Below are 21,722 nucleotides of genomic sequence, written 5' to 3'. Positions count from 1 at the left end.
CAAAACATCGGCCTCTTTCGCCTCCTGCACTCCCGGCTCTTGTGCAACCCCAAATATAGCCAACCCCCAGCTTGGTTCGACCCGGACTCCTACTACTTTCGAAAGCACCTTTGTCACCCCCATCCAAAACCCCTGTAGTGCCGGGCATGACCAAAACATATGGGTATGATTCGCTGGGCTTCTCGAGCACCTCGCACACCTATCCTCCACCCCAAAAAATTTACTGAGCCGTGTTCCAGTCATATGTGCCCTGTGTAATACCTTAAACTGAATCAGGCTTAGCCTGGCGCACGAGGACGACGAGTTTACCCTGTTTAGGGCATCTGCCCACATCCCCTCCTCAATCTCCTCCCCTAGCTCTTCTTCCCATTTCCCTTTTAGTTCGTCCATCATAGTCTCCCCTTCGTCTCTCATTTCCCTATATATATCCGACACCTTACCGTCCCCCACCCATTTCTTTGAGATGACTCTGTCCTGCACCTCTTGTGTCGGGAGCTGCGGGAATTCCCTCACCTGCTGCCTCGCAAAAGCCCTCAATTGCATGTACCTGAATGCATTCCCTTGGGGCAACCCATATTTCTCGGTCAGCGCTCCCAGACTCGCAAACTTCCCATCCACAAATAGATCTTTCAATTGCGTTATACCTGCTCTTTGCCACATTCCATATCCCCCATCCATTCCCCCCGGGGCAAACCTATGGTTGTTTCTTATCGGGGACCCCCCCAGTGCTCCGGTCTTTCCCCTATGTCGTCTCCACTGTCCCCAAATCTTCAGTGTAGCTACCACCACCGGACTCGTGGTATAGTTCCTTGGTGAGAACGGCAATGGGGCTGTCACCATAGCCTGCAGGCTGGTCCCCCTACAGGACGCCCTCTCTAATCTCTTCCACGCCGCTCCTTCCTCCTCTCCCATCCACTTACTCACCATTGAAATATTAGCGGCCCAATAATACTCACTTAGGCTCGGTAGTGCCAGCCCCCCCCTATCCCTACTACGCTGTAAGAATCCCTTCCTCACTCTCGGAGTCTTCCCGGCCCAAACAAAACCCATAATACTCTTTTCTATCCTTTTGAAAAAAGCCTTCGTGATCACCACCGGGAGACACTGAAACACAAAAAGGAATCTCGGGAGGACCACCATCTTAACTGCCTGCACCCTCCCTGCCATTGACAATGCTACCATGTCCCATCTCTTGAAATCTTCCTCCATCTGTTCCACCAACCGCGTCAAATTTAGCCTGTGCAATGTGCCCCAATTCTTAGCTATCTGGATCCCCAGGTAACGAAAGTCTCTTGTTACCTTCCTCAACGGTAGGTCTTCTATTTCTCTACTCTGCTCCCCTGGATGCACCACAAACAGCTCACTCTTTCCCATGTTCAATTTATACCCTGAAAAATCCCCAAACTCCCCAAGTATCCGCATTATTTCTGGCATCCCCTCCGCTGGATCCGCCACATATAGTAGCAGATCATCCGCATATAAAGATACCCGGTGTTCTTCTCCTCCCCTAAGTATTCCCCTCCATCCTTTGGAACCTCTCAGCGCTATCGCCAGGGGCTCAATCGCCAGTGCAAACAGTAATGGGGACAGAGGACATCCCTGCCTTGTCCCTCTGTGGAGCCGAAAATATGCCGATCCCCGTCCATTCGTGACCACACTCGCCACTGGGGCCCTATACAACAGCTGCACCCATCTAACATACCCCTCTCCGAACCCAAATCTCCTCAACACCTCCCACAGATAATCCCACTCCACTCTATCAAATGCTTTCTCGGCATCCATCGCCACTACTATCTCCGTTTCACCCTCTGGTGGGGCCATCATCATTACGCCTAACAACCTCCGTGTGTTCGTGTTCAGCTGTCTCCCCTTCACAAACCCAGTTTGGTCCTCATGAACCACCCCCGGGACACATTCCTCTATTCTCATTGCCATTACCTTGGCCAAGACCTTGGCATCTACATTGAGGAGGGAGATTGGTCTGTAGGACCCGCATTGTAGCGGATCCTTTTCCTTCTTTAAAAGAAGCGATATCGTTGCTTCTGACATAGTCGGGGGCAGTTGTCCCCTTTCCTTTGCCTCGTTGAAGGTCCTCGTCAGTAGCGGGGCGAGCAAGTCCAAATATTTTCTGTAAAATTCAACTGGGAATCCGTCCGGTCCCGGGGCCTTTCCCGTCTGCATGTTCCTAATTCCTTTCACCACTTCTTCTACCGTGATCTGTGCTCCCAATCCCATCCTTTCCTGCTCTTCCACCTTGGGAATTTCCAGCCGATCCAAAAACTCCATCATTCTCTCCCTCCCATCCGGGGGTTGAGCTTCATACAATTTTTTATAAAATGTCTTGAACACTTCATTCACTCTCTCCGCTCCCCGCTCCGTCTCTCCATCTTTGTCTCTCACCCCCCCTATTTCCCTCGCTGCTCCCCTTTTCCTCAATTGGTGTGCCAGCAATCTGCTCGCCTTCTCTCCATATTCATACTGTACACCCTGCGCCTTCCTCCATTGTGCCTCTGCAGTGCCTGTGGTCAGCAAGTCAAATTCCACATGCAGCCTTTGCCTTTCCCTATACAGTCCCTCCTCCGGTGCTTCCGCATACTGTCTGTCCACCCTCAAAAGTTCTTGCAACAACCGCTCCCGTTCCTTACTCTCCTGCTTCCCTTTATGTGTCCTTATTGATATCAGCTCCCCCCTAACCACCGCCTTCAACGCCTCCCAGACCACTCCCACCTGAACCTCCCCATTGTCATTGAGTTCCAAGTACTTTTCAATGCATCCCCTCACCCTTAAGCACACCCCCTCATCCGCCATTAGTCCCATATCCATTCTCCAGGGTGGACGCCCTCTTGTTTCCTCCCCTATCTCCAAGTCTACCCAGTGTGGGGCATGATCCGAAATGGCTATAGCCGTATATTCCGTTCCCCTCACCCTCGGGATCAATGCCCTACCCAACACAAAAAAGTCTATGCGTGAATAGACTTTATGGACATAGGAGAAAAACGAGAACTCCTTACTCCTAGGTCTACTGAATCTCCACGGGTCCACCCCTCCCATCTGCTCCATAAAATCCTTAAGCACCTTGGCTGCTGCCGGCCTCCTACCAGTCCTGGACTTCGACCTATCCAGCCTTGGTTCCAACACCGTGTTAAAGTCTCCCCCCATTATCAGCTTTCCGGTCTCTAGGTCTGGGATGCGTCCTAGCATTCGCCTCATAAAATTGGCATCGTCCCAATTCGGGGCATACACGTTTACCAACACCACCATCTCTCCCTGTAATTTGCCACTCACCATCACGTATCTGCCCCCGTTATCCGCCACTATAGTCTTTGCCTCGAACATTACCCGCTTCCCCACTAATATAGCCACCCCCCTGTTTTTCGCATCCAGCCCCGAATGGAACACCTGCCCTACCCATCCTTTGCGCAACCTAACCTGATCTATCAGTTTCAGGTGCGTTTCCTGTAACATGACCACATCTGCTTTAAGTTTCTTAAGGTGTGCGAGTACTCGTGCCCTCTTTATCGGCCCGTTAAGCCCCCTCACGTTCCACGTGATCAGCCGAGTTGGGGGGCTTCCCCCCCCCCCCCCCTTGCCGGTTAGCCATCATCTTTTTCCAGCTTCTCGCCCAGTTCCCACGCGGCTGTATTTCTCCCAGACGGTGCCCCCCCGCCCATCCTTTCCCGCACCCACTCCCCCCTTTCCCCAGCAGCAGCAACCCAGTAATTCCCCCCTCCCCCCCCCCCCGCTAGACCCCCCGCTAGCGTAATTACTCCCCCCATGTTGCTCCCAGAAGTCAGCAAACTCTGGCTGACCTCGGCTTCCCCCCGTGATCACGGCTCGCCCCGTGCGGTGCCCCCTCCTTCCTGCTTCTCTATTCCCGCCATAATTATCATAGCGCGGGAACCAAGCCCGCGCCTCTCCCTCGGCCCCGCCTCCCATGGCCAACGCCCCATCTCCTCTCCCTCCCCACCTCCCCCCATCACCACCTGTGGGAGAAAGAAAAGTTACCATACCGCAGGATTAATCATACAATCCCTCTTCGCCCCCCCCCCCCCCCCACTCGTCCCACCACTTTGTCCAAACGTTCATTTTCGTAGTCCAATCATTCCAATTTTTCTTCTACAATAAAAGTCCACGCTTCATCCGCCGTCTCAAAGTAGTGGTGCCTCCCTTGATATGTGACCCACAGTCTTGCCGGTTGCAGCATTCCAAACTTTATCTTTTTTTTGTGAAGTACCGCTTTGGCCCGATTAAAGCTCGCCCTCCTTCTCGCCACCTCCGCACTCCAATCTTGATAGACGCGGATCACCGCGTTCTCCCATTTACTACACCGAGTTTTCTTCGCCCATCTAAGGACCATTTCTCTATCCTTAAAACGGAGAAATCTCACCACTATGGCTCTGGGAGCTTCTCCTGCTCTCGGTCCTCGCACCATAACTCGGTATGCTCCCTCCACCTCCAACGGACCCGTCGGGGCCTCCACTCCCATTAACGAGTGCAGCATCGTGCTCACATATGCCCCGACGTCCGCCCCCTCCACACCTTCAGGAAGGCCAAGAATCCTCAAGTTGTTCCTCCTTGCGTTATTTTCCAGTGCCTCCAACCTCTCCACAGATCGTTTCTGGTGTGCCTCCTGTATCTCCGACTTCACCACCAGGCCCTGTATGTCGTTTTCATTCTCTGCTGCTTTCGCCTTCACGACCCGAAGCTCCTGCTCCTGGGTCTTTTGTTCCTCTTTCAGCCCTTCAATCGCCTGTAATATCGGGGCCAACAACTCTTTCTTCATTTCCTTTTTTATCTCCTCCACGCAGCGTTTCAAAAACTCTTGTTGTTCAGGGCCCCATATGAAACTGCCACCTTCCGACGCCATCTTGGTTTCTGCTTGCCTTCCTTGCCGTTGTTCCAAAGGATCCGCTGCAATCCGGCCACTTTCCTCTCCTTTTTCCATCCGTGTCCAGGGGGAACACCCTTCTGGTTTACCGCACGGTGTTTTCAGCCGTTAAAATTGCCGTTGGGGCTCCTATCAAGAGCCCAAAAGTCCGTTTCACAGGGAGCTGCCGAAACGTGCGACTCAGCTGGTCATCGCCGCACCCGGAAGTCCAAGAGGTACAATTCTTAAGGGGGCGCAGGAGCAGAGATGCCTGGGTTTATATGTTTGTAGATCATTCAAGGTGACAAAACAGGTGGACAAAATAGTTAATAAAGCATACAGGGGGCGATTCTCCAAGCCCCGCGCTGGGCCGGAGAATCGCCGCAACCACGCCACGACGCCCCGACGCTGGCGCGCGATTTTCCGAGGTGCGGAGAATCGGTGCCATTTGCACCGGCGTGTTTGACGCTGCGCCGGCCGCGGGCCGCTGGAATCGGCGGGGCCGCCGATTCTCCGGCCCGGATGGGCCGAGCGGCCGCGCAGATACGACAGAGTCACACCGGCGCCGTTCACCCCTGGTCGCTGCTGGCGGGAACTCTGCACGAAGGGTCAGGGGTCGGCCTACATTCCTGCGCGGCAGATCCCTGACCACCGACGCCATGTTGAGTCGGGGCCGGCGCATGTAAGAAGTCCCCCGCGCATGCGCAGGTTGGCGCAGCCCAACTGCGCATGCGCGGGTTGGCGCGGTGCCCATTTGGCGGCGGGAAGGGAGGCTGGAGAGGCGTGAATAGCTCCAGCGCCGTGCTGGCCCCCTGTGGGGGCCAGAATCGGTCGTCCCTGTGCCCGTTTCATGCCGTCGTGACGGCGCGAACACTTGGGCTCCATTTGGGAGAATCGCCCCACAGTATTCTGGGCTTTATTAATGGGAGTATAGACTACCAGAGCGAGGAGGTTATGCTCAACTTACACAAAACGTTAGTTAGATCTCAGCTGGAGTATTGTGTACAGTTCTGGGCACTAACCTGTGGGAAGGATGTGAACACATTGGAGAGAGTGAAGAAGAGGTTTTTCAAGGACGGTTCTAGGGATGAGAAATTTCAGTTACGAGGATAGAATGGAAAGGTTGGGACTGTTCTCCTGGGAGAGAAGAAGGCCAAGAGAAAACTTGATGCAGGTGTTTGAAATCATGAGGGGGCTGGACAGAATAGATAGGGAGAAACTGTTCCCGCTCATAAAAGGATCAAGAATCAGAGGGCACAGATTCAAGTGATTTGCAAAGGAATCAAATGTGGTGCGAAGAAAAAGTTTTTCACACAATGAATGGTTCGGTTCTGGAATGCACTGCTGGATGTGTGGCGGAGGCAGGTTCAAGAGGGGGTCTTCAAGAGGGCATTAGATGATCATTTGAATCGAAACAATGTGCAGGGGTTATGGGAAAAGGCAGGAGAGTGGCGCTATGTCAAGATGCTCGTTTGGTGAGCTGGTGCAGACACGATGGGCCGGCTGGTCACCTCCTGCAATCAGTCCGTTAATCTGAGACTTCTATCAGTAGGGTTATTGATTAGAGTGTACAAAGAGGCTCACAGGGTGTTAAAACACACCGGGTGTTAAAACAGCCCAGCTAGCTGCCCTCCAGCTGACCAGTACGTTTCCTGAGGTGGCGCCCGAGGAAAGAGGCAGTAGCTCCATGGAGTAAGAATCTCCTTTCCTTTCTCAGGAAGCCAGCATTCACCCTCCGACCACCGAAACTCTCCCTGTGTCCTTGTCAGCTAGCCATCCTCGGTGGCTGTTACCCATGGTGCAGTCCACAGTTGGGTCTTCTCGGTCTCGACTAGCTCAAGAGCCTGCCGAGACCATTTGCAGTCTCCCTGCTAAATCATCAATCTTCCATCAACCAAGTTGCTGTCACTGGGGTAGCACAGTATAGGATCACTAGGCCAGGCGAAGACACATAGAGGACAGGCACTAAGAGGATGTACAAGTTGACGTTTGCGGGTAATACAGCATCAGTTCATTTATGAATTTTATTTGGAATGTTTAGTTTGAGGTTACTTTTATTTTTGTATTATGGCCAAGGGAGCACAGTGATGGTCAGTGATAGAGGGGAAGTAAGGTGCGGGACTGTTGGTGAATTGGGAATTGGCGTTGTAGCTGCACTCTGATGAGTTCTCCATGGACAACCTGGACAGAAAGGGGATGTCTAGGATTCCTCCCCCTTCCACTTCCTCCTGCTCTTCATGCTCCTGCTTCTCAGCTACTTTCCATTTTGCTGGTAGTATGGGCCATCTCCTCATTATGGCGAGGTGTGCAGTGTGTAGCAGGCCACCACAAAATTGACATCCGATCTGCCGACTACTGCAGGGTTTCTCCAGAGCAGTTCAGGCAGCCACTGCACTGTTTCCGTATGCCAGTGGTTTCCTCTGTCACATACCTGTGTGGCAAAATGGCTTTCATTAAATACATGCTGCCCACATATGCATAGGTTGCACACCTGAATCATCAGTCGTGCTGTCAGTAGACAGCCCTTGTAACCATGCCCCCACCCTCTGGTTTGCCATGCTGGCACAAATGCGGCTGGCATAGGAGACTGGCACAGAATGAAGTCATTGTGGCTGCTGCCAGGATATCATGTGATGATCTGGAAAATCTGCTGCATATATCACACACCAGCTGGACGTTAAAGGGGTGGATTTGTTTTCAATTGCAGTACAGGACAGAGTTATTATGCTCAACCTATTTAATAATGTGTGTGCAGTCAATGGCTCCTGCACCATGGGGAAGTCTGCAGTCTTAGCGAAGCCTTGTGCTCGCTCGCCTACTTCTCTCTGACCAAGGATAATGAAGTTTAGTCAGCTGTCATTGAAATGGACAGCTTCCGTGACCTCCCTTATATAATAATAGATGGCAAACTACGAGATGTTACAAATATCTCCAGCCTAGACAGACGCATAAAGGTTCACCGCCTCAATTGCCTTCACAGCTGCTGACAAAACAATTCTTGCCCTGTTCTGTGGGTGCAGTTGTGGCTCCAGCATGTGAGACGTTTCAGTGAGATGTCATTACTGAAGCCCAGACATTTCACTTGTCGTTTCAGGGAGGCCAATTACCCCCTGAACACCCTCGCTGGATATGGTCTCTTGCTGAGAACCCTTCCTTTCCCTTTTCCTCTCCCTCCCTCTTTTAGCAGCTTGTCCTGCTTTGTGCAATCTCTGCTCATTCTCCAAGTCATGTATATTCCAAGGGGAATGGTGACTAGTACACTCATGCCTGGAAGCAAGTAGTTTGTGCAGAAGCCTTGATGTTACCAAAAGCTCATTTAGGACCTGCCACATCAGTCCCTGTAGAATTTCTGCAATTTCAAACAACTGTGAAAAGTACAAAACACTTGCAGAATCGATGCAGCAGCTAGCTGAAAGAAGTCAACCAACAATGAACCCATAAATAGTTGACGATCGCTTTAAATAGCATTGCCGGGCAGTCCTTGTTGCTGAATGCATGTGCAGCTGTGCGAGGTTAAGACAAGGTGTTAGCTGGACATGGAGCTCCAAAATGGCATCACTATTATCAAATCAGCGTTACATGCTGATTGACAGCACAATCTCCCTGTTCTCTTATGGTGGCCATTCACTGCATTCTGAGAATGCCATCACCAATATGGCGTCTGGTATGATTCGCCCCAAGGTTCTGTGATGTTCCACGGACATCATTTTGGCGCCCTATGGGCACTCAGAGTGCCCTAAAAATGAATGCAAATGACTCTAATTTCTTGTCCTTAGACTCTGGGAAGGCAGTGTTATAAGGTAACCAAAGGGGAATCCGTCCAAATAATCTCTTGGGAATGAATGACTTGGCAATGGGATATGCTGATATGTGGAAAGCCTAATCTCTAGGCAGAAGACGTATAAACAATCAGAGGAGGGAAAAGCAAAACACAGCCAAACAGAGTCAATTTCTCTCCTCTTTTCTGTGCTTTTGTGATTTGAGTCATGAGCATGTGGGATCATCTCACATGGAAGAAAACAGGGCAAAAATGCACCCATCTACCCATCCATCCATTCAATAGCTTAACCTCTGACCCACCTCCAGTGACTTCCAACTTAACAAAAATCCTCAGGCATTACACAGTGATGCCAAAGGGTTTGTGCAACATTTCTGAGGAACTTGTGATGTCACACTTGGCTTCAATGAAACGGACTTGGCTTCAATGAAACGGACTTGGATTAGCTGTCAGTGCTCATCAGCTGGTCAACCTATCCAGCTAATTTGCTCAGAAATGATATGGACAACAACGGATGAGGAGTATTTTTGTCCTTTTTCTGTTCACCGCCAAACAAGCTAACCGATCACAACTAACGACTGGCTTATCTACTTTGTGCCCCATTTGCTTTTGGGACGTTGGCAACTCCACCAGCAGGATTTATTACCCATCCTTTTTATCCCTCATGATGTGGCACTGGAATTACACTTGGGCCAGACCAGGTAGTGTTGGCAGATTCCCTTCCCGAAAGGACCTTACTGAAGCAGTTGATGGGCTTTAGTCACAATCTGGCAGTTATTGTATAATCACTTCCTGTGGTTAACCTGATGGTTCCCAGATTTATTGAAGCCAATTTCAGAACTTGCCATGGTGGGATCATGAAGCCATGACCTCTTGAAGTTGTTGATTCAGTGCCATAACCATCATACATTTGGCTGAAAGGTCTTTTAAAGCACTTATGCAGCAATAAGTCTCTGCAAATAACCACGCGGCTTATCCCGAGTAGAGAGAGGTAATTGAGCTGGTATTAGATCATGAGAAGCATGGTGAACGACCAGCACTGTAAGGTATTCTATAAAACAGATGACCAAGGACAATCACTAGATCAGTGCCTCCATTTTCAGATTGCGATGCTGCAGAATTGCAAGTAGTCCACGACTTTGGGAGATGCTGATGTAGTGGAAATGCCAGTGAACTAATAACCCAGAGACCCAGGGCAGGGGTTGGGGATTTGGGTTCAAATCCCACCATGGCAGCTGGTGGAATTCGAGTTCACCGGATTCTTAAGGGGGAGGGGGAGCAACCAGATGTCATGGTGCACATAGGCACCAACGACATAGCTAAGGAAAGGAATGAGGATCTAAAACGTGATTTTAGGGAGTTAGGTTAGAAGCTAAAGAGCAGAACAAGCAGAGTACTGATCTCAGGATTGCTACTGGTGCCACGTGCAAGTGAGGCAAGGAACAGAGAGCGAGTGCAGCTGAACACGTGGCTACAGGGCTGGTGCAGGATGGAAGGCTTCAGATATGTGGATCATTGGGATATCTTCTGGGGAAGGTGGGTCCTGTACATGAAGGACGGATTGCACCTAAACTGGAGGGGAACCAATATCCTGCGTGGGGGGTTTGCTAGAGCTCTTCGGGAGGGTTTAAACTAGTTTGGCTGGGGGATGGGAACCAGAGCTGTGGATCAGAGGATAGAGCAGCTGTTGAACAGGTAGAAATAGTATGCAGCGAGTCTGTGAGGAAGGATAGACAGTTGATAGGGCAAAATTGCACTCAGTGGAATGGGTTAAAGTGTGTCTGTTTCAATGCAAGGAGTGTCAGGAGGGAGATGAACTTAGAGCATGGATCAGTACTTGGAACTACGATGTTGTGGCCATTACGGAGACATGGATTTCACAGGGGCAGGAATGGTTGTTAGATGTTCCGGGGTTTACATGTTTTCAGAAGAATAGAGAGGGAGGTAAAAGAGGAGGGAGTGTGGCACCGTTAATTAGGGAATGCACCACAGCTGCAAAAAGGAGGTAGTTGAGGAGGGTTTGTCTACTGAGTCAGTATGGGTGTAAGTCAGAAAAAAGAAAGGAGCAGTCACTTTATTGGGAGTTTTCTATAGACCCCCCAATAGCAGCAGAGAGATAGAGGAACAGATTGGGCGGCAGATCTTGGAAAGGTGCAGAAGTAACAGAGTTGTTGTCATGGGTGACTTCAACTTCCCTAATATTGACTGGAACCTCCTTACTGCAAATGGTTTGGATGGTGCAGATTTTGTCAGGTGTGTACAGGAAGATTTCCTGACTCAATATGTCGATAGGCCGACTAGGGGGAGGCCATATTGGACTTGGTGCTCGGCAACGAACCAGGCCAGGTGTCAGATGTCTCGGTGGGAGAGAATTTTGGTAACAGTGACCACAACTCCTTGACCTTTACCATAGTCATGGAGAGGGATAGGAACAGACAGTATGGGAAGGTATTTAATTGGGGGAGGGGAAATTATACTGCTAGCAGACAGGAGCTGAGGAGCATAAAGTGGGAACAATTGTTCTCGGGGAAATGCTCAACAGTGATATGGGGGTTGTTTAAGGAGCACTTGCTGCGAGTACTGGATAGTTTTGTCCCACTAAATCGAGGAAGGAATGGTAAGGTGAAGGAGCCATGGATGACAAGATAAGTGGAGCTTCTAGTCAAGAGGAAGAAGGAAGCTTACATAAGGTTGAGGAAGCAAGGAAATGGCACGGCTCTAGAGGGTTACAAGGTAGCCAGGGAGGAACTCAAAAATGGACTTAGGAGAGCTAGAAGAGGGCATGAAAAAGCCCTGGCGGGAAGGATTAGGGGAAACCCCAAGGCATTCTACACTTATGTGAGAAATAAGAGGATGATCAGAGTGAGAGTAGGGCCGATCAGGGATAGTGGAGGGAACTTGCGCCTAGAGTCTGAGGAGATGGGGGAGGCCCTAAATTAATATTTTGCTTCAGTATTCACTAGAGAGAGGGACCTTGTTGCTCATCAGAACAGTGTGAACCAGATTAATAGACTCAAACAGGTTCATATTAAGAAGGAGGATGTGCTGGAAATTTTGAAAAGCATCAGGATAGATAAGTCCCATGGGTCTGATGGGATATACCCGAGGTTACTACGGGAAGCGAGGGTGGAGATTGCTGCGCCATTGACGATGATCTTTGCATCCTCACTCTCCACTAGAGTAGTACCGGATGATTGGAGGGAGGCAAATGTTGTTCCCCTGTTCAAGAAAGGGAATAGGGAAATCCCTGGGAATTACAGACCCATCAGTCTTACGTCTGTGGTGAGCAAAATATTGGAAAGGATTCTGAGAGATAGGATTTATGATTATTTAGAAAAACATAGTTTGATTAAAGATAGTCAGCATGGCTTTGTGAGGGGCAGGTCATGTCTCACAAGCCTCATTGAATTATGTGAGGATGTGACGAGACGCATTGATGAAGGTCGGGCAGTGGATGTGGTGTATATGGATTTCAGTAAGGCATTTGATAAGGTTCCCCATGGTAGGCTCATTCATTTAGGGGGCATGGGATACAGGGCAATTTGGCTGTCTGGATACAGAATTGGCTATCCGAAAGAAGACAGCGAGTGGTAGTGGATGGAAAGTATTCCGCCTGGGGGTCGGTGACCAGTGGTGTCCCGCAGGGATCTGTTCTGGGACCTCTGCTCTTTGGTTTTTATAAATGACTTGGATGAGGAAGTAGAAGTGTGGATTAGTAAGTTTGCCGATGACACGAAGGTTGGTGGAGTTGTAGATAGTGTTGACGGCTGTTGCAGATTACAACAGGTCATTGACGGGATGCAGAGCTGGGCTGAGAAGTGGCAGATGGAGTTCAACCTAAATAAATGTGAAGTAATTCATTTTGGAAGGTCGAATTTGAATGCTGAATACAGGGTTAAAGGCAGGATTCTTGGAAGTGTGGAGGAACAGAAGGATCTTGGGGTCCACGTACATAGATCCCTCAAAGTTGCCACCCAGGTTTATAGGGTTGTTAAGAAGGTGTATGGTGTGTTGCCTTTCATTAACAGGGGGATTGAGTTTAAGAGCCGCAAGGTTTTGCTGCAGTTTTATAAAACCGTAGTTAGACCACACTTGGAATATTGTGTCCAGTTCTGGTTGCGTCATTATAGGAAGGATGTGGATGCTTTGGAGAGGGTACAGAGGAAATTTACCAGGATGTTGCCTGGAATGGAGGGCATGTCTTATGAAGAAAGGTTGAGGGAGCTAGGGCTTTTTTCACTGGAGCGAAGAAGGAAGAGAGTTGACTTGATAGAGGTCTTGATACAAAGTGATGAGAGGCATCGAGTGGATAGCCAGAGACAATTCCCCAGGGCGGCAATGGCTGTCACGAGGGGACATAGTTTTAAGGTGATTGGAGGAAGGTATAGGGGAGATGTCAGAGGTAGGTTCTTTACACAGAGAGTGGTGCATGGAATGCACTGCCAGGAGAGGTGGTGGAGTCTGAGTCATTAGGGACATTTAAGCGACAGTTGGACAGGCACATGTACAGCAGTAAATTGAAGGGGTGTAGGTTAGGTTGACCTGAGATTAGGATAAATGGTCGGCACAACATCGTGGGCCGAAGGGCCTGTACTGTGCTGTACTGTTCTATGTTCAATTAACAAATCTAGTGACCATAACTATCATTGATTGGTGTAAAAACCCATCTGCTTCACTAATGCCCATCAGGGAAGGAAATCTGCCATCCTCACCTGGTCTGGCCTACATGCGACTCCTGATCCACATCAATGGGGTTGACTCGTAACTGCTGCCTTAAATGGCATAGCAAGCAATGCAATTAAAGGGCAATTTGGGATGGGCAACAAATGCTGGCTTTTCCAGTGACTCCAACTTCCCACAAAAAAAATAAAGAAAATAAATTATATTACTGGCAATATGACGTTTTTGAACATGCATGAATGTATGTCACCTTTGTCTACTATTAACATAATGTTTTGTTCAACCATGAATAAATCATGTGAATGCAAAGGAAATGGTTTTCCGCTGTACACCTGAGCTGTGCGTTGATTTGGAAATGTGCCATTGAAAATAAACAATTACAACTTTTTTAATAACACACTGCAATGTAAAAATTACAGGGTCCACTGGGTAGTCATTGATCTGAGATTGTACAGATAGAATCATCAGATGACCTGAAGTGGTTTGTAAATATGATGCTGAGGAGGACTTACTTCAGCCCCTGTAGTCTGAGTGCTGTTTTGAGGGTGTTCAGAAGCACCAGAAGAGTTGTGTGGATTGTCAAAACAAGATACTTTTAAAGAATTTCTGTCTGTTGCTATCTTGGTTGTTGACAAATGCCGCAAGTCTGATCTTTGTGTTAAAATGTTTCAACAGGCCTTCCATTTATTGCTCTTGTTGGCCCCATGTTTTTTCCTGCTTATTTGCCTATTCCAGGAGACTGCACAATTGTGTGCAGGCACTGTCTAGTCATCATGCTCCGGTCATCATGAGAATGGGGCAGCTTTGTCTTTCCCTGCCTTTTATTTTCATATGTTTGTGTGTGTTTCCTTGTCATGGGTGATGAAGACTTGCTCAGTTGATTATCATTCAACAGCCATGTTTACCTCATGGACAGATCCGAGTAGGGCAAGTTGTCCTTTAGAATATGAAGTACTTGCTCTTTGGATGCGAGGAAGAAACCTAAAACTATTGGCCGATACACAAGTACAAATACAACCCAATTACTCGACTTGTCATTTTAGTGAGCATTATACACAGTGCTTCTTACAAATTCTGTGCAAAAGCTGTCCAACTATCTAAAAATCATAAGTGTTCAAAACTGCTTGAGTTGCTATGATCTTTAAAACTCTATGCATCTTCTTGTGTGGACTTCTTTGTGTCCAAATGTGCAGATTGCAGCCTCATTCTTATTCCTTTTACCTTATTATCATTCCTTCTTCCTCACCAGCTTTCCTGTTGTGTCCAGGGCATCTTGAACAGTCTAGCAATTCTTAACAAAGTCATCAGTGAACAATACAAAAGCTATCAGTTCTAGGAGAGTGGCCATGCACCAAGTGTCCAGTTATGGTGCGAAAACATACTTATCTTTTCTTGAAAACGACATTGATATGCCTCTTCAATTCTCTATGGCTTTAGGCAAAGCTATTTTCTCTGCAAATGTTTTAATGTATCATTATCTGCTGGTGGCTTTGTAATTTGGTTCAGTCGACTGATAATGGCCAAATTGATCTTGAACGCTCATGTGGCAATTCAAGAATTTCACAAGCTGTTGCACCCAGGAACCTCATTTTAAAAATATACAAATTTACTCTTGTCCTCAGATACGATAATCCAAAGAAACAGCTTCACCGTCTTCTGAAACTGCTCTTCCTTCAGTCATTGAACAGCTTCAGTGCACCAGTTTCTTATGTTTGTGTTTACACTCCTCAGAATCGTGTAAAAAATCCAATTCAAAGTAAAATTAGTTTGAGCGTAAGATTTGCCATGAATCCCATCCACCTCCGCATTATTAAAATGCTCTAAGGTTCTGATTTTTTTAGTAGCTGAGTGTCTGTTGTGCTTATTCCCCTTTCTGCCCAGTCTTGTTCAATCCTTTCTTGAGCTAGGTCTCTGGCTCCTGCTCAAACTTGCTTAGCGTTTTTCACGGAGACTGGTCTCCTTGCTTGATCTTGCTCAATATTGCCACAAGCAGCACCTCTGATGAAACAGCGCGAAGCAAATTGAAAACTCGATAAAGAGGGAAAGAAACACTGACAGAAAAGGTGATGGTGGGAGGAATGGAACGGGCGAGATTTAAGGAGACAAGAAGGGCAAAAGAGCGTGGCAAAGGAACAAAAAAATGGCAGAAAATAAAACCAAACAGAGTTTAAAAAAAAAAATTGATTCAGAGAAGTGTAACTGGGAAGGAAATCAAATACCATGATTTCAGACAAGCAAACTTCTTTCTTCATAGACTCCATTGGTTTCCAACTGTTGATGCCAAGCAAACAAATTTAGTAATTTCTTCTTCGACGTTCTAGCTTTTGGAATAATCTTAACTATTTGTCTAACGGCACTACATAGACAGGGAACAGCCAAGAAAGGTCAGGAAGAGAATCCTATACTTCTACCCTCACTTCTGTTCAGTGAAGTCTAAGCTTGTCTTGATGCCTACCGAATATTTAAGCATCCCTGATTTTCTTTATGGTCAGCTGCGATTTCTACCACGTAGAAGAGCAACGGCAGCAGGCACACGTGAACCCTGCGGCCTGCAAGCCCCTCCCAGGTACCCAAACCAGCCTGAATTGAAAATGTATCACCGTTCCTTCACCACCACTGCATCAAAATCCGGTAGCCTCATAACTAACAGCATTGTGGGAATACCTTCACCACATGGACTGAAGTTGTTCAAGATGGCAGTTCACCATCACCCTCTCAATGAGAACTCAGGATGGGTAATATATGCTGGCCTTACCAGTAATACCCACACCTCATGATTGAATATTAATATAAAAGTCCTGAAGCCTAAGAGGTGGGTGAACCCATGCCAAAGGGGCGGGTAATGGCCCCTGTTGCCCTCCAGAAGTGATTCTTTGAATAGAAAAGTGTGCACTGTTGCGGGGAAAGGGCAGGAGAATGACACTGAATCATAATGCTCATTTGGAAAGCTGGTGATGACATGATGGGCCAAATGGCCGCCTTCTGCACTGCAACAAGCTGGTGACTGTGATTCTGTTTGGGTGAAACTCAACTAACAGCGTGCAGTGGTTAATCTACTTGATTAACTGGACCATCCTGCCAGGTTAACGTGCAGGGTTTATTATATGGTGCCAAGTATGAAGAATCTGAGTCCCATTGAGTAATCTGTTGGCAGCATCACTAGTGCATTGATGTAGTCTGAATATTCTTGCCTCTGGTATCAGATCCCTCCTAGGAATAAAGTCAAGTGTGCCACCTTGAAGACAACTCAACGCCAAGGAAATCCCATTTTGTTTTTTTTATTTTGAGTACACACTATATAGCATTGTGATCTACCTCGATTATATTCTGAATAAAACATTCCAATTTTATTTGGTGTCATTACCCTGCTAATGTCTATGCATTTCCAGGGTCAAAACAGCTGTTGAAATCTATCTTATTAATTTTACTTTCCCTTAATCAAAAACTTGTCACATATTCAATCTAATTACATTTTAGTCACTGGTGAAATTTCTCTAAATTTGGCACCACCTCCGTTTGCGGCTGAATATTAGATTAAATATAGTCGCTTCCCATTTAACGTGCTCCATCAAGAAGGAATTTGCATTCGGTGAATTCACATAATTCAATCATTTATCTCCTTAAGACTTGGGAACTGATTTTAAAAATAAGTTTTAATGAGGTTTCCTGTTTCCACCATGATTTGCACATGATAGTCTATTTGGTAGACGTTGGACCCTTGAGATTATGCAATGTGAATATTCGTTGATCAGCCCTTAATTTCTTTTTATTCATTCAAGAGGTGTGGGTTCACTGACTAGGCCAGCATTTCTTGCCCATCCCTAATAATTGGATCATATAAAATTATTTTATTTTAACAGAGGCATTAATCCAATTAAAATAAGTGGTTCAATACTTCAGTTAAATTAGCCCATGGAATAATTCAATAGGAGTGCACTATGGGTGGGATTTTCCAGCCCAACACCAAGGGCATCATCATGGGTGGGATGGGGAAATATGGAGAGCAGTTAAAAGTCAACAGCTCTCCACAGTTTCCCATCTAACGCACAACGATGCCCACCGGGGCTGGAAAGCCCAAGCCTATGGAGTCGGTTAGCTCAGTTACCTAAATGGCTAGAGTGTGATGCCAGCAGTGCAGCTTCAGTACCCACACTGGCTGTGGCATTTCACGATGATCCTGCTTTCTTACCTAGCACGGAGCATGCAGAGTAGCACCCCTCAAGTTAGGAGTTGCCCAAATATTCTCTCTCTCTCTGATGGAGAGAGATGCCTATGGTCCTTTGGGACTCTATGCACTAATACTTATACCGCATCATTTTAAGGTCTTGTTTTCTTCACTAAATATTCCATGTGGTTGGTTTAATCTGACTAGCAGTTCTGATATCAGTGTACATTGCTAATTCCCTTAGACTTTCATGTAATGATGAAAATGGCCAGAAATATTGCCACTTTGATACTATGCCATTGTTTTGTTGTTCAAATGAATAAGGGTTAAAGCATGTGTGGTATAATGTGTATTAAGCTTCATGTGTTGCTCTTACTCTGTTAATCACTATCATCCCTGCTATTAATAAACATACAATTATTTACTCAATCTATCTGTGCTCAGGTGTATTTTCTTCAATAATCACCAAAGCATCAAAGTGTGGAGAATGATCCGGCATGCAATGGGTGAAGTGCCTATTACTATGTATGACATGACTGTTCCTTGTCTAATTCCTGCCTATTACAAGATGCTGTGCCAGCTGTCTTGTATACAAAATAGAGACCACTTTCCGCTCAGAACTCCTTATTTTGATGCTTTTGTAGTTTTGTGGAATATTGCCTCATGAAAAGTGGTTCCTTGGTGCTGTTGCTTATTCAAGTTGCATCACATTCAACAATCTCTGGAATCTCCTGACTTCATCACTTGCAAGCTTAGGCCTATCAAGTCGCCAGCTGAGTAATTTTCACTGCTACGTGATGTCTGGTGGCAGATTTGGACTTGGCATTGCGTGCTTGTTGAACTGAGCAGGGTTTTTGTGCTTTGTGTTTTTTAAGGTGTGCCACTTAGGCTGGGGAGAAACAAAGGTCCTAATGAACACTCTGGACAAATGGCAAGCAGTGAAGGACGCTCGCCCTCTCCGCTAGCAGTAACGCGAGAACCGCCATCACAGATTCAACCGCGATCATTTATAGCAGGTCTGCTAGTATTACTACCAGTTCATGCTCAGCTTCCATTTCCTGTTTGACAGCAAGATCCTACTCATCAACTGGAGCACCTCTCTCCTCAAGTATTGTTGGGTGAGAGTAAGCTAGGTGTTACTTCAACTTGTTTGGGCCTCATTCTGTTTTCCTTTCAACGTTTTACATGTGGAAATTCCAAATGCACTGGCTTAGAGCTCTATTCTAAATGCTACTACATAATGGTGGTTTGATTTCTGGAAGCACCTTTTTAAGTTTCTGATTCCAGGAGTGGAAATTAATGTCATTCTCATCTGTTTGTCGCAGACTTTCAAGAACCTATCTCATTCCCGAATTCACGCAAATGTATATTTGAGTGTAAAGGTAGAGAACATGGTTCTGGAGATGAATGAGGAGCAGACTTCGGAGAGGCGAGACACAAACATCTCTGAAAAGCAGTACGGGCAATAATCAGAACCACTGACCGGATAAAGCAAATTCCATTTTTACTACATATAATTTGGGGATTTTAACAGCTACTGCAGTTGCATTCTGTCCATTTTTTCTATGGAAATGGCAAATCAGTTGCTTTGGCTATGATCTAATAGTCAACTTTCCTCTCATTATTGATAGGAGTGATGCCGGTTGAAATGCTTGTCTCAGAATTGCTATATTGGAGAGACCATCACTTGAATTCTCACCAATGGACATTGTTTCAGATGTAATGTTTTCAGTTACCCTGATCAGAACATATAGAGGGGGTTGTAGGTGCAGCAGTATGGAAGTCAGTGTCTGTCAACCTTTAGGAGAATAAGGTGCGATTTAAGTAGCAAATCGATGTTGCACCATTTGTAAAAGAACTATGTGTGACATGACTGTTCCTTGTCTAAATATTCAGGTTCAATACTGCTATTTTGCATGCATTTGACTATGTCTAAGTTATGCTGGAAGCGCCATATTTTGTAACTGAAATTGAGAAGAATATATTTTAGGGACGATGGCGGTGTTGTCATTGGACCAGTATTCTAGAGATCTAGGATAATGCTCTGGGGACCCGGGTTCGAATCCCACCATGGCAGATGGTGAAACTTGAATTCAATAGAAATCTGGGTTTAAGAAGTCTAAAGGTGACCATGACATCATTGTTGATTGTTGGAAAAACCCATCTGGTTCACGGGTGTCCTTTAGGGAAGGAAACCTCCCATCGTTCCCTGGTCTGGCTTACATGTGACTCCAGACCCACAGCAATGGGGTTGACTCTTAAATGCCCTCTCAACAAGAGCAATTAGGGATGGCCTACATCCCATGAATTAATTTTTAACAAAACCTTTTCGGAACTCTGGTCCACCACTAATGTGATCAGAAGTTGACATACATTCAACAACAAAAATACAGTATAGGAATTGAATCACAGACCCTGTGTGTGACTGTCACAAACTGAATTCCTCCAGTAACATGCATAATTCACTATTTGAAACTCCAAATATTAAGCATAAACTCAATGTGAACAAAACTGCATAAAGAACTTGTTTGAGTGGAACACGTTCCAATAACTGATTGAATTTGCTGGGAATTTCTTAGTTAGGATTACAATATCCTTGAGTAGACATTGGACATCATTATGCTCATTTTGGACTCGGCTATTTTTCAGGCATTCCTATCAGCTGCCTAAAACAGGCAGTGGCCCCTCTACATATGTAAATGAAGTGGATTGGGCCACTAACAGGGAATGATCTGTGATGAGCAGTTCTGGCATCAGACCTGTGACACTCAAGATTCTTCAGCTGACACTATGGTCATGGTATCTGCCAATAAAGATGAGGTTTTGTTCAGATTTGGAGTATTTCCTTTCCTCCACAGTATTTGTGTTTGTCATCCATCCCTCTCTGTTTCGTGCTCCCCTGTTCCTGTCCAGGTAACTACCTTCAGGCACTCTGACATTCAGGTAGGCAATATGTGAAAAGTATGTGGAAGCATGACAGTACAAACTTGGTCTGATTTGCTGCAAACTCCTCTTGGTTGAGGAGTGTCCCTGCTATTGTGTGGTTGGTTATGTGTCCAAAAATGCGGCACAAACAATTTCCGACACATCTCTGCTCAAGGTCAGCCTGTTCACACAAACATGATCAAAGTTAGATTCATAAGACTCTGCCTGTAAAAGAACTACTCAGGCTATCAGCAGATGCAATTGCAGTTAACATGACTGAGGCTTAACTTGCAAAGAGATATGGTTTAAAACTCATGTCTGAAAATATGAAGCCGCAATACAGCCCTAGTTGAAAATGGGACATTATCAAAATGACCTACTGAGTTAAAATGGTGTACTAATTATATGTATAAAATAAGGAATAAGGACATGGATTCAAAAAGCTGTAATTCATTTGAATGCTAAGCCACATGAATGTAACTCAAATGGTTAGAAATGTTTGCAAGATCAAGAGCTTTTAACTCCCTCTTCAACATCTGCTATGATCACCACATCTTTAGACACAATTAGTGGCGTCCAGTGTTATGACAGTGCTACTGTGGAGGTTGTTTGAAGAAGCATACCAGCGGTGGTTAAAAGTAGAAGTGGCTTGATTTCCATTGGAATGAGGAACACTTCAAATTAAAACCAGAAAGAAATTCAAATTTGGTTGAAGCTGACACGTTCCTGAATATTTAAATTTGGAGTAACTTCAGTTTCATGTGAAAGTAAAGGCCGCATAGGGCATCGCTAAAAACAACTGAGTGCACTGTTCATAATCCAGAGTAGGAAAGATGGTAGGAGTAGGTGGATACGACAGGATTTATGGTACAGTGTGCATCATATAATAAGAAGTCTTGTTGACTATCTGAGGAATTATTTTATCTGGAATGTTAAAGTGCTTTACATAATCGATGGAAACAGCTTCAAAAACAGTTTCCAATTGTGAGGCAAAGTTTATCTTTTGTAAATAAACACATATTGTTGTCATTGGTGAGCCACATGGTCTTCATGAGGGATGAGTTCAATTATCAAAATATCATTCTCATCCCATCCTTTTCAGACGTTCTTCCACTCGTATGGATGGGAAAGATTATACTTAAACTATATTTTGTGAACATCAGTGATTGGAACATTTTATTCAGAGCACTCTGATATGTGCTGCTGGGGATCTAGTCTTCCTGCTGGGAATTCAGCATTAGAAAATTACCCCCCAAAGGCAATGCACAAAATCCGTCTTGATGTAAAAGAAATAAATTTCAATGATT

The 21,722-nt window shown here is 46.2% G+C and overlaps 1 protein-coding gene across 3 annotated transcripts in view; it reads left to right on the top strand.

The window, feature by feature from the left end:
- Positions 1 to 21,722, top strand: part of LOC140395553 (platelet-derived growth factor subunit A-like) — a 103,893-nt gene that overhangs the window by 59,313 nt on the left and 22,858 nt on the right. For 2 of the 3 annotated variants that reach the window (XM_072483478.1, XM_072483479.1), the window contains one exon: positions 18,366 to 18,506. The exons of the other annotated variant lie outside the window; for it this stretch is intronic. In XM_072483478.1, coding sequence (XP_072339579.1) covers positions 18,366 to 18,506 — 141 coding nt within the window. The remainder of the gene's footprint in view (positions 1 to 18,365; positions 18,507 to 21,722) is intronic. 3 annotated transcript variants of the gene reach the window in all.

Source organism: Scyliorhinus torazame, chromosome 18 (genome assembly GCF_047496885.1).
Source record: "Scyliorhinus torazame isolate Kashiwa2021f chromosome 18, sScyTor2.1, whole genome shotgun sequence".
NCBI classification, from domain to species: Eukaryota; Metazoa; Chordata; class Chondrichthyes; order Carcharhiniformes; family Scyliorhinidae; genus Scyliorhinus; species Scyliorhinus torazame.
Note: the sequence above shows the minus strand (reverse complement) of the source record. Positions and strands in the feature narration are given on the sequence as shown.